Source organism: Seriola aureovittata, chromosome 21 (assembly GCF_021018895.1).
Source record: "Seriola aureovittata isolate HTS-2021-v1 ecotype China chromosome 21, ASM2101889v1, whole genome shotgun sequence".
Taxonomy (NCBI): domain Eukaryota; kingdom Metazoa; phylum Chordata; class Actinopteri; order Carangiformes; family Carangidae; genus Seriola; species Seriola aureovittata.
In genome coordinates, this window is record NC_079384.1 from 2,998,649 (window position 1) to 3,011,439 (window position 12,791).

A 12,791-nucleotide genomic window follows, 5' to 3' on the forward strand; every position below is an offset into this window, starting at 1 on the left:
TCATATTTTTCATCTTTTCCTTTGCAGTGTTTCACTGTGACAGCAGCCGTGTTTGAAAGTACAGCATCGGACCTGTGGGGAAAAAAAACCTCGTATGAACGTTCCACTGGTTTGGACGTTACAGGGTGAAAAGACTCGATGAGAAATGACCTTAAACATGACTCTTGTGCCCTGGAGCTGCCCACCGGCCGGCAGGAGAAACACTCTGATTATACTGGGCAGCTCCCAGGTAGCTGATGGTGGGAGGTCGGGGGGTTATCGGGGGGGGGAGGGGGGTTGAAGTCACGACGATCGGCTGAAAGAGAGAGAGACTGCGCTTTGTTGCCATGCATCAGGAATGCAGCAGGAAAAAGTCAGAGGGGTTTTAGTACCTGCTTTATTTTAGTTTTTTGTTTTGTTTGACACGGAATCATCAGACAAGATCATCATGTGATCGATTTGAAATCATTCCCACACTTACAAACGTGCGTCAGGTGATCCGATCGCAAGTGGACAGCCGGGTCACACATGGCGGCGGTCTCTTCGACACATTGAAGGACCGTCCGCTCAACTGTCATCCTCTGCGTGCGTACGGGTTCATTCATACTCATATTCAGCCGGTTCTCAAATTGCAGAAGTTTGCTAAGCTAGTTGTTAACTTTGTCTGCCTGCAGTTTGGTGGCGAGTGAGTAGGTTATACTTCATCATCAGAGCTTTGTTGCTGAAAACCGTGTCGTGCTCCAGGTGGGAATGAGGAGAACAGCGAGACTGAGGCAACACAGAACAGTTGAAATCAATAAGCTGAAAGATGCTAAAATGCTTCACAGAGCTGAGGAGAACCACAGAGTTGGATGATAGTTCTTGGTTTGTCACTGCTAACGACACCTGCCACTTTACACATGCTAATTAGACCCATTGTTAATATGAAAATATTGATTGGTGGAATTATTAGTGGATGTGATTGAGCTTTAATTACAGTTACCTCAGTAACAACAGAGATAAACAAACAAGCAGCCAAAGCATTTGACCCACCACCTTCACCACATCGCTTCAAGCTGTTTGCAGGGAAGGTCACCCGAACCATTTTTTTTATTTGTCTGATTCCTGTGTTTTAGCGAGTGCCCCAGTCGTTGTCAAGGTAACCGCACTCCAGCTGCAGCCGATGTCAGTGGCCTGTGCATTAACAGTAATAAATCAGTCACTGTTACACTGCTCGTTGTTCAGCAGCAGAGACGTTGCAGCGGCTGCTGCTGAGGAGAACTAGAAGGTGATGACAGTGAATTGAGGCCGTGTGTGTGTGTGAGAGAGAGAGATGTGTGTGTGTTGAGCTGGCGTGTGTTAGTGTGACAGGGCACATACACAGATGTGATGCACTGCAGGGATGACAGATAAACACCCAGCAGCAAACGTTTGGAGATTATCTTTTTGGCCTAAAAAGCAAAACAGGGAAAAATACATGAAATTGCCCGAATGGCGTCCATCCATCAGCAGAGCAGCTGCAAGAGAAAAACTAATGCATCACACATGTTTACCTCTGTTAACAGAGAGGGAGCTCAGGTGCCGAGAATTTCTCTCCATCATCCTTGAGATGTTTCTACACCTCGACTGGAGTCCACCTGCTGAAGATGCAATTGATCGGACGTGACTTGGAAAGGCGCACACCTGTCAGAGTTGATGATGCATATCAGAGCAAAAAAACCAAGCCACGCAGAGCTCAGACAGGACGCTGTTGGAAGAGGATTAGGGACGTGTGAAAACATTTTTCTTTTGTTTTTAAAATTCAATTTCGGGAAAAACTGAGAAGGGTCTTGGTACGAGAGGTGACCGAGAACCTGATGGTCACTTTCTAACCAAGAGACCCACAGACAGTATGTGAACAAGGATGTCCTCATACATTTGGCCTAACCTCCTTGCTGTGAGGTAAACGTGCACCACGTCACCCACAGAGGAAGAGAGGGAGAAGAAAAGGAGCAGGAGGAGGAGGAGAGTGATTACTGACGAGCAGTGGAGTGAAAAACCCGATGATTTAGGGTTAGCAGGCCAGTGCCAAGTAAAGGGATGAAGGACTTTAGCTTGAGGGCTGTGGAGGTCGAAATCACAATCAGCGTGGACAGACCGAGGGAACAGAGGAGGGGGGGGGCAGAACTGAGCGGCAAACTGTAGCGTGGAGAGGAGAGAGGCGAGGAAAGAGAGTCAGGGAGAGTGTGAGTGGAAGAGGGAAGTCGGTCACATTACGGTTGATTTATTTGTTGATTTATTTGTTAATATTTGCACATTCCCTTTTTTTTTTTTTGCACTCTTGTGCTTCTTTACTTTTAGTACATTTGACCTTTGACCTTTGACCACTAAAATCTAATCAGTTTGTCCTTGAGTCTCAAATCTCAAATCCCTCAAGGCGCTACAGAGATATCGCATTCAAAAGGCCAAAAGGCCAAGTTTTGTGAGGTCACCACACCTTTGACCTTTGACCTTTTGCCACCAAAATCAAATGAGTTCCTTCTTGAGTCCCGGTGAATGTTTGTGCCAAATCTGAAGAAGTTCCGTCGAGGTGTTACTGAGACATCGTGTCCACGAGCATGGGGACGGGGACGGGGACGGAGGGGGGGTGAGAGAAAACGGTGACGGGCCAGGTGCATCCAGTTTCTAATGTCAGTCGTCTCTCCCGGGACCTGAAGGCAGACGCACAACACAAGCAGTAACCAAGGACGACACACAGCCCTGCAGGCCGGGGCAGAGCCACAGGGCCGTCACAACAGATAGCAGATATGTTTTGCCCTCAGAGAGACTCGTGACCCGAACAGGCTCCAGCAGAAAAAACCATCTGCAGGAGAAGATGGACGTGCTCTGTACGCTGCACATACACGCCTCCCTGCGAGCGAGCGAGCGAGAGAGAGAGAGAGAGAACAGGCATTAGCAGATGTGAATTAATACAATATTGACTTTTCATGCATGCGTGTGTTGATATTCAGATCCTGAGTCGTTTCGCCACAATAAACGTCTGGCCTTCGTCTCAGATTGACTCGTCTGCCTCCCTTTCCTTTCTCGGAGTTGCCCTCCAGCGCAGCTCCAGTCTTTTTCTTTTCATCCTGTTTGTGACAAAAACTAGATAAAAAAAAAGGTTTGTCCTCCAAAATGTGTGTGTCCCTGTGGTTGCTCACCTCAGTATGGTTGCCGTTCACGATCCTGCTAGTGATACTTTTCTATGCAGGGGTATTGGAGCTTTTATTTTTCATATTTTTTTAGCCACGTCTCTGCACGGCTGTCTGTCGTCCACCACTTTTAATCCAGACTGAAATATCTCAATAATAAATGTGCACAATGTACCAAGACTCACGCTTTCTGGTGTATTTGATTCCACCAATGTTTGAGTGACTTACTCTCTCCTGGCGTAGAGAAATGTAGTAAATGATGCAGAGGTTGAATTGGCCGCTGCAGAGAAGGAAGTTAAATCCAAACCTTTCCCAGTGTATCGAGTGTCTATAAGCAAGTCTCTTTTGGGAAGGCAAATGTAAGATATTAAATCCACTGTTTATCTAGCTAAATACTGTGATGCTCATTGTGTGTGTTTGTTTTGCTTTTTCTGTGTTATTTCACTTTTCTTTTTTTCTTCATGTCAAGCAAATGTAATATTATCTGTGCAAATGAGCTTTTCCTAAGCCATTAACTTTCTTTTCATGGCATTAACAGAGATTGCAATGCTGATAATTGGATTGATAAATGGACAAACTCAAGACATTTTTCATTTTGGATGAGAGCCGTCGCTCCGTGCCCTTCAGCCTGTAAATATAAAGCTGATGACAGATGTGTTTATCAGACGTGAGGCAGCCAGCGCGGACGTCTGATTTAATCTGTAACAAACCTATTTGTCTTTAAAGATCCTGTTTGAGTCAAATCGCTTCACAGGAAGTTTTCAACGTGTAACAGCAGTTTCCAAAAGTCTCCATTTTCTGGTGTTTGAAAAAACTGAAAACGTAGCAAAGGAGATGCGTTTTAAAACGAGGACGTAGCCTGAGTGGAGAGAGCTGTGAACGCTGGCTCTCAGTCTTCCCCTCGAGCTGCAGTCACCATCAAACATTCAGAATTGAACAGTGCAGTTTGTGTATTGTCCAACCACATGTAAAGATAATACCTGTTCTGAATGGCCGCAGTTGGCCATATCCAGATGTTCTGTTGATGGTCTGTTGACAGGTAGTAACACGTGCCGTGTCAATGTTGCAATGTTTGTAATATTATTATTATTATTTTTTAACATTATTTTCCTCTGTGCCGCAGATAAAACAGAAAACGGAGATGTTCACCAGAGGAAGAGAGGACCTCATGCGGGCACCTCAGATGGACAGGAAACAGGAAGTAAACAACAGGAAGCGGTTGGGAAGATGGGAAGCAGCTGGAGACGAATTATTCTCCTCATCCTTGCGATCACCATCCACAACATCCCAGGTGAGGATTTGACTTCTTCAAATTTGGCGCGAACCATTCACCAGGACTCGAGGACGAACTGATTCAATTTTGGGGGTCAAGGGTCAAAGGTAGAAAACACTTTTCAGCCATTACTCAAGACTTCACACAGCAACTATGACAAATTATGTAACCTGAACACCAGGGGGCGGCTGGGGTTTTACCAATAGAAGAAAATATGATGAAGAAGATAAATATAACAAGCTGAACTGACATTACAGATGTGATGTGAGCTGTATTAGTGATACACATGTAGATAACAAATATAGTATCATTACCAAGGTTCATTTAGAAAAACTCCAACAATGAACATGTGCTGCCACATCTTCAGCAGCTCAGGTTGCTCTGTACGGAGAGTGGGATGGAAAGCTCACTGAATGCAAATACTTTGATTGCATTCAGCGTTCAAGTTGTTTGAAAAAATTTAGGGCAAACAATCCTGTCAAACAGATTCTGCAAGAATACGCCGCGTATTATTGAACCCTACCCCAATCTGTCAGTTCTAATAAGCCAATTAGACTAATGACCTGTCAGTCACACATCACAGACGACACCCAGCGAAGAGCGGTGAAACGTTTTAATTCAGGAAACAAAGACGACACAATTCATGTAAACATCAACAGAGAAGGAATTAACGGTGATTACTCACATTTAAAGGGGCTGACAGAAGAGACCACCAACACAGAAATTCATAGTTTGATTCACATGTAGCTTAAATGCTTATGTTTTTTTTTTTTTTTATCTTATTAGAGAGCTTGGGCTGGGCTGAGAGCGGTAGCCGATGTGAGCCTATAAAGCCGACTCGGACAGTGTGTTTGTGTAAAATTGGTGGCAGAAATAATCTTGAGTTCCCTAAACCCCTTTCCCTGTAGTTCTTCTCAATAAAGTCGAGCTTCAGAATCTTTTTTTCGCGTGTTGTGTTTCACCTCAGTGGAGAAATTGGAAGATGTTCTTGAGCCGCTGTAACACCGCACGTCTTACACTGAGCTTTATTTAATCCAAAGACGTGAAGTGACTCGCTTTATTCTTCCCTACAAGCCGTTCGAACGCCTCACAGGGACGGCAGCAGCGGAAAGGAAACACTGAAATGCAGTTTCCTTTTCTTTATTATGAATTGTATAATGTTACAATAATACTGCGTCTTTCTATATTGTTTTGATGTGTTGAAAGAAAACGAAATAGGCGACCCATGGCAAATCTGCGTCAAGCTAAATTAGCCAAAACAACAAACAAACTTTTCCCACAATTCTTTGCATTTTTTTATTAAATACAAATCTAACGCCACACATATTCAATAAATTAATTAATTCACATTAATTCATTCAGGTTGCTGTGTGAGATTTCGAGGTATTTTGAACTAAAACATGTTTCAATCATTTTAATTTTAAGAATATTTTGTCCTATTTCTACATAGTGTTTGTCGATGTGCAATGAGTCACAGTATCTCCTCTGTGGATCTCAGTTTTCATTGCTGCAGTCTCATTTCGTCTTTCTGATTGGAGGGAACGATAAACTATGAGGCTTCACACTTTCAGACTTTCCTGCATTTGTGAGGAAATGATTCAATCTTTTGCTCCTCTACATTCATCTGGTGGTTTGATCAAAGGTGGAAAAACAGAACGCGTCATGAGCAGAGCGTTGAGCTGTGGACAATTAACAATTTGCTCACATCAAAGTGGAGTCCTCATAATTAACGAGAAAATGCAATTTCACTTGTTTTAATGATTTTCTGTCACTCCTGATTTGTTCTATCAGTAACAGCTAAATTATATTCACAGTGTGGAGCTATTGTTTGCTCCAGGAAGTGGGGATGAAAGGCAAATTAAGTGCTGTGTGTAGGAGGAGATTAAATGACGGTGGCTATGTTACCAAACACTCACATTAAATGTGAGATTTGATGTAAAAGGCCGCTTCATTAGTGACTGCAGCCGTTCACCTGCATACACCTCAGTTCTCATCATTGTAATGTATTCATCCAAATGTGCTCCTATACAAACACACACACACACACACACACACACACACACACACACATATACACACAGGAACTGCACATGTTATAGGTTGTAGAGATCTCCTCTGAGACTGTTAATGAAACAGACCTCCCACAGCCTCAGCTGCCGACCAGCAAAACAAAACTCACTGAGCACAAATCAAATTAAGATGTGATTCACATCTGCAATTGACTGAGTCTAATAAGTTGAACCCAACCGTGAATTCTGTCTGTGCGTTTCCTGCTCGAAAAGGCGGCAACGAACTCTGGCATTTAGAAAAAATACGTGGCTTCGATCATTGATTCGATTTATTTCTTTCATACGTATCACATCCATCGTGTCGGATCGGTGCTGACGTACTTACCGCTCAGCACGGTGGTCCATCTACTGTAGCTGCTCATGGCTCCTGTCACTGCGGCGACGGGCCCTGCTGACGGCTCTGAGGCGCGTCCCCCACAGAGGTGTGCACCCTGGTTTACTGAGGAAACACATGTTGCAGGAGATCAGGTGGTGAAGATCTGAGTTTAAACAGTTTCTTTTTGTAAGTTTCAAATCAATATACAACATATACTCCAACCAGCCACAACAGTAAAAACAGTAACAGCTGATTGGTGTATCTCCAAACGTACCGAAGAGCAGCCGTCTGCTCGGCTGTTCGCCATGACGCCTCAGACTTCCTGCAGTAAAGGAGACGAGATTAGATATAAAATTCAAAGTTGAGCAGAATCAGCCGAGCATTGTGTTGAATCCCAGCTTCTGTCTTGACAGATTAATCACAGATTGTGTGACTTTAACCTCCTGCAGACCAACAGCTTTGCCTTCAAGTTACTGAGCAGCTTAACTCACTGATAGGTGAAGAACGCCACCCCAGCTGGACAGCGAGGAAGTCTACTTCACGCCGTCTGTTGTGCTCGTTAGACCGTCGGTTTTAATCTCGAGCTCGTTGTTACACGGTGAAAATTTAATTTTTGACAATTTTTTGCCCAGAAAGTTTGAATTTCAAACGACAGCTCGGCGTCATAACTGCTCGTTATCCATTAATGTTCTTCACATGCCCATTTCATTCATAATAAAAGTTAAAAAAAAGTGGAAAAACATTATTAATATCAACACTACTTTCTTCTTCCTGTAAACAGCGGGATGTATCCTGCTGTAATGGGGCGTTATGGGTAATTTTTGCAGACACAAATTGCAGCAAACGGGAATCTTTGAAACACACATTCACCAGGTAATCATGTCATTTTCCTCCAGCCACAAAGCGCTGAGGTCCTTACACACTCTCTCTCTCTCAGCGGCTGAAAAAGCTCTATTTTATACAGAAATCTTGGTTCAACACTAATATTAACCTGTTACATTATTAGCTGCTGAAAGAAAACAGCCATTTAGTGAGTGCTTTTTCTCGGGGTGTGATAAGTGCGCTGCTCTCGACACCTGGCGCTCCCCGCGGGAACAGAAGCTCTCATTCTGGTGCGTCGCTCTTCCGCTCGAACGACGCAAACACCAGCCGCATAATAACACGTGGCGATCTTCAAAGAGGATCTCAGGCAGAGCCGTGACAGGGGTTCGGTGACGGTCCATCAAACTGAGCGGGAAATTGATGGCCGTCCTCCACCGCTGGGTTGATCCTTGTTTGTTTGACGGAGGGAGGGAGGTCACTGACAGCGAACTGCAAGCGGCTGCTCTGAGCAAGAGGCCATGATATCGAAATATTGCTGCACTGATAGTGATATTATAATAGAGTATACGATGTCATAAGCCATTTTTTAATATTGTTGTCGCGGTAACCCAGACTGAGCAGTTTGCTGTTTGTTTGTTTGCAGTGACCTCGGGCTTTTACAAAAGATATTTGGTCACCAACATAATTTTATTAAACTAAACTTGTTGCTGTGAATAATAATCACAAGTGAAGTAGAATCACCGCCTCACCGGTTGTATCCCTCCGCCACTCGGACTGGTTTCAGCTTTCATCCCTGTTTGTCCAGAATCATATAAATCATCAACCGTCTGTGTTTTTTCATAATTGCTGTGTGAAGTCTTGAGTTATGGCTAAAAAGTGTTTTCTGAGGTTCTCCGTGACCTTTGACCTTGGAATACCGAAGTCTAATCAGTTCATCCTTGGGGTCTAAGTGAAGGTTTGTACCAAATTTGTAGAAATTCCCTCGAGGTGTTACTGAGAAACTGTGTTTTGCGAGCGTCACCATGACCTTGACCTTTTGAACTTTGACCTTTAGCCACCAAAATCTAATCATGGTGAATGTTTGTGCCAAATTTAGAAGAAGTTCTTTCGAGGAGTCACTGAGACGTCGTGTCCACGAGAAAAACAGTTTCCCTCCGGCAAATTCATGACATCAATCAGAGCAGTGACATCATACTGATCAATCCGCTGCTCTGTTTCTCTGTTTGTTATTTCTCACTGATCCGATTTTCTATCACACAGGATATTTGCTCCAAAGCAAATCTCTTTTGGAGTCGCTCTGAATATACAGGCATGCGATGAGCTACCGTTAATTCAACATTTCAAGGGAGTAAGTCGTTTTTCATCAAGCAATTTGTATTTTGTGATCCAGTTATGATGCATTTCGAAATGTCACCTTGCTGTCCCTGATGAGGGGAGGAAGAACAGCAACGGCATAAAGAGCGATGAGAGGAGACCTTGATGTGGTTGAAAGAAACATCTGCCCATAAAACAGATGTGAAATATAGTAAAAATTTAAAAAAAGGAAAAGTTCTGCAGTAGAAAAGAGGAGAGGGAGCTGAGAGAGGGGAGGTGCAGTAATGTGGAGAAGGAGACGGGAGAGGAGATTAAAGGAAAGTGCAGTGGAAATGAGTGGCTGCTGTGACAATGGGCTGTCAGCTGCAGCATCGCCAGACTCGCTTAAAAGAGCATAGAACAATAAACAGGAATTGGGTAGGACCAGCCACACACACACACACACACACACACACACAAAACCAGTCAGAGTTTCCTCTTGGGAGTGAAAAACGGATGAGAAAAAAAAAGGTGAAAACACAGGTGCCAATATAAAACGTTTCTCATTTCCTCCGTGACAGTTAAAGACTCACAATCAGGTCCGATCTCAAGAATCATCTCAACCAGTTTTCCCTCTTTGCCTCTGAAGCTAGTGTGACTCAGTTTATTCAGACTCCTCATGTGATTTTAATTTATTTTATTATTACTTTTATTATTATAGTGGCTGCGTCAAGTTTCCTTTGTGATGCAAAAGCAGAGAGTTCTGCACAGACATCCTCCAGCCATCCATCAAGTGATAAAAAATAAATAAATAAGTAAGAAAAGATTCTGGTGTTTTGGACTTTTACAACATTCTTGAGTCACATCAGTGTCAGAGCCGACACCAGTACCTGTTCCTCCGCCGCTGCCCCGTCTCCTCGGCTGTCAGGCCTGTCAGGAGTTCTGCAGCTGAAGCCAGGAAAGTAAAAAGTTTAGTTTTTTATCCAGTTCTGTCCAGTCCATGAGATATTCTCTTCATGGCCGTTCATTTAATGGAGATTCCAGCAGAGACACTGACGCATGAGTCTCGTGAGTAAAAACCTTGACAGGTGTGTGGGCATTTAGTGCTCCCCTGCTGCTGACCCCGAACTCTGTTTTGGAAGAAAGACTCTTAGCTCGGCAGACTTGCAAAACACCCCCCGCCCCCCCGCTCACATTTCCAGCTGTGCAGCAGTACTACAGGTGAACAGCTGTTGTTATTCTTCGGCAGCATAAGTGGCGTTCCTGAATTAGGAGGACAGTTAAGTGATTACGTTGAGCGCGTGATACCGTTTCTTCGGGATGTTTGAAACTTAGAGACACGAAAGAAAACAAAAGGAGGAAAGTCGTCATTGTGAAAACGGCATCTTTAGATCAGTTTAGATTTTAGAAAACGTCTGGCCCGCCCCCAGCCTTGTTCTAGCTGCGCCAAACACCAAACACTGAAACTCTCTAAGCTGATGTTTTATTCAGGCTCTCCAGCGCAGATAGTTTTCTAATGGCTGGTTTCTAACGGCACCGTGGCGTTTCATTTCAGACAGGATTGAGATGGATTGAACCCACAGTGTAACTGAAGGGTGCTTTCTCCCCATAATGCAGCCGCGGTATGTTCACCTGTAATGGGCCGGAGAGAGGTTGATGTGAACCCGTGTGCGTTTGTGGTGAGATGTGATGACAGGCGCTGGGGTTATAATGAAGTGGCCGCTGGGCTCTGGACGTCTGCAGCTGCTGATCTTTTACTCTCTTGCCATTGTGTCGTCTCTCCGCTCTTTCTATCGTCTGTCTTTTGCTTCTTCTTTCTTCTCTTATTCTGTCTGTAGCTTGTTCTTGGTCTGAGGCAGTGTAGCTTGATGCTATAGTCATTTGACAATGGAAGGATATATATAGGAAGGGAGAGAAGTGGTTGAAGGACGGTAAACAACACACTAATTACTAGTATATAATAAGTATTTAAGCCCTTTCCAGTCACTGATGTTATGCCACTCAATTTAAAGAGCTTAAGACTTAAAATAAAGAGCTGGAAATGAACGTACATGTGGAGCCACTGTGCGCTGCAGCTTCAGTGCTGCTCAGCTTTGATTCGACAGGATGAAATACAAAACGTCCCATCGCTGATCAGCTGTAGTGAGATCTGTTGACATGATTCACACCTTTTTTTTTTAATACACATCAAACCATTCCAGGTGGTTGTACAAAAATATCAACCATACATTTAAAATAAAACCTTCATTTGACACTTATTCTGGCTGCAAGAACAAATGACTAAATATGACTCCAGTTTTCCAGCTGGACAGTAAAACTCGCCGTGTGACATCAGTAACCACGGGAGCGACCAGAGGGAAATGGTATCTGACTATCAGCTGTATCGCTCCGGTGCATAAAGACATTAATGTGTTTGGAACAACATCTGCTTCAAAGATTCATTTATTTATTTATTCATTCATTTATTTATTTATTCATTTATTTATTTATTTATTGTGGTCCAGTGAATGTTTACTGTATCACTGTCTACAAGTGATCATCATAAATATGATGTGATGACAGTAACCGTGGACGGCAGTAAATGTAATGAATGACAAAGTTGCGCTGCTGATGCTCTGAAAGAATCTCCATGTTCATCAAGCACCAAAAACAAAACAAAAGTGCTGAGCAGAAGAAAAGTGGAGAAACAGAAACGTGTGTTTTGCTTTTATTAGGTGGTCACCGCTAGTGTTAAAACCATGTTCTCACACATTCGCTCTACAGTTGTTTTACTGATGTAATTATGTAATAATAATAATAATAATAATAATAATAATATAGTGTTAACCAATAGGATAGAGCTACAAAACTCTAAATGAGCTCTTAGGCAAGAAAAATGTTTGTTTAATGGAGGAAGTTCTTGGGATTTGATCATGTGATTCCAAAGGCTGGTGACTCTGTGGAGGCTTTCAGTCGTGCGTCATGGTCATCCAAGAGAAGCTGAATCGAGGTTGTAGATACTTGAAGACTTGACTTTACCTCTCTTCCGAGACTTTTACTTCAACTTTTCTTGGATATCTGTGCGCACAGCTCCGTGGGGCTCGCTCTGGTCTTGTTTTGTTTTTTTTAATCTTTGAGGGGAAGGAAAATCAGGGAATTTGCATGTTTTATTATTGTAATAATGTAGCTGCTAATGGCATGACCGGACGTGACTGCTTGTCGGCGTTTGAAGTAGGTGTAATTCCCTTCCTCTGCTGAAATGCAAAGCAGCCGCCTGTAGATCTGACGGCGATGAGCGCACACACACACACACTCACACACACACACACACACGCTTCTCAAACACACAAATACACTCATGGATAGATCACACTCCGTGACCTTTTCACTGTCAGTTTCAATGGTGTGTACTTAAAGTATGCATGACAGGAATAACAGATGAGACGAATGGAACATCAGAGGAGAGGGAAGCTGCTCAGAGTGTGCAGAGCTCACAAAGAGGGGAACAGAGATAGGTCACAACGGTAGTAATCTCCCTTGGTGCAGCAGTCGTAGTACGTCGCAGTTGCAGAAGCAGAAGCTTTCCAAAGTAAATATCAACTGTGCAATTGCTCAGACAGTTTGAAACAAAGCAAGACCCGATTTTTTTATTATGTACTCTCCGTGGTGGATCAGTAGTTTCCTCTGCAGATGCATTTAAGGGGAATGAAACATCAGTGGCAGGTTTCATCAGCAGAAACCTGACTGCACAAGGTAAGACCAAATAAAAGAAATACAGCGTATACCTTGGACTTGAAATCTCCACGGACTGTTGCTGTGAGTAGATCACAGGGTTCCCTCAGAAAGAACAGACCGAAGCCTTCATGTGTTATATGAAGCATTGCCCTTTTTGCTCACTTTACTTTCCTATT

The 12,791-nt window shown here is 43.4% G+C and overlaps 1 protein-coding gene across 3 annotated transcripts in view; it reads left to right on the forward strand.

Moving 5' to 3' along the window:
• The window catches only part of LOC130162446 (zinc transporter ZIP11-like), an 80,689-nt gene that overhangs the window by 64,318 nt on the left and 3,580 nt on the right, over positions 1–12,791 (forward strand). For all 3 annotated transcript variants that reach the window (XM_056366185.1, XM_056366184.1, XM_056366186.1), the window contains exon 6: positions 4,252–4,419. In XM_056366185.1, coding sequence (XP_056222160.1) covers positions 4,252–4,419 — 168 coding nt within the window. The remainder of the gene's footprint in view (positions 1–4,251; positions 4,420–12,791) is intronic.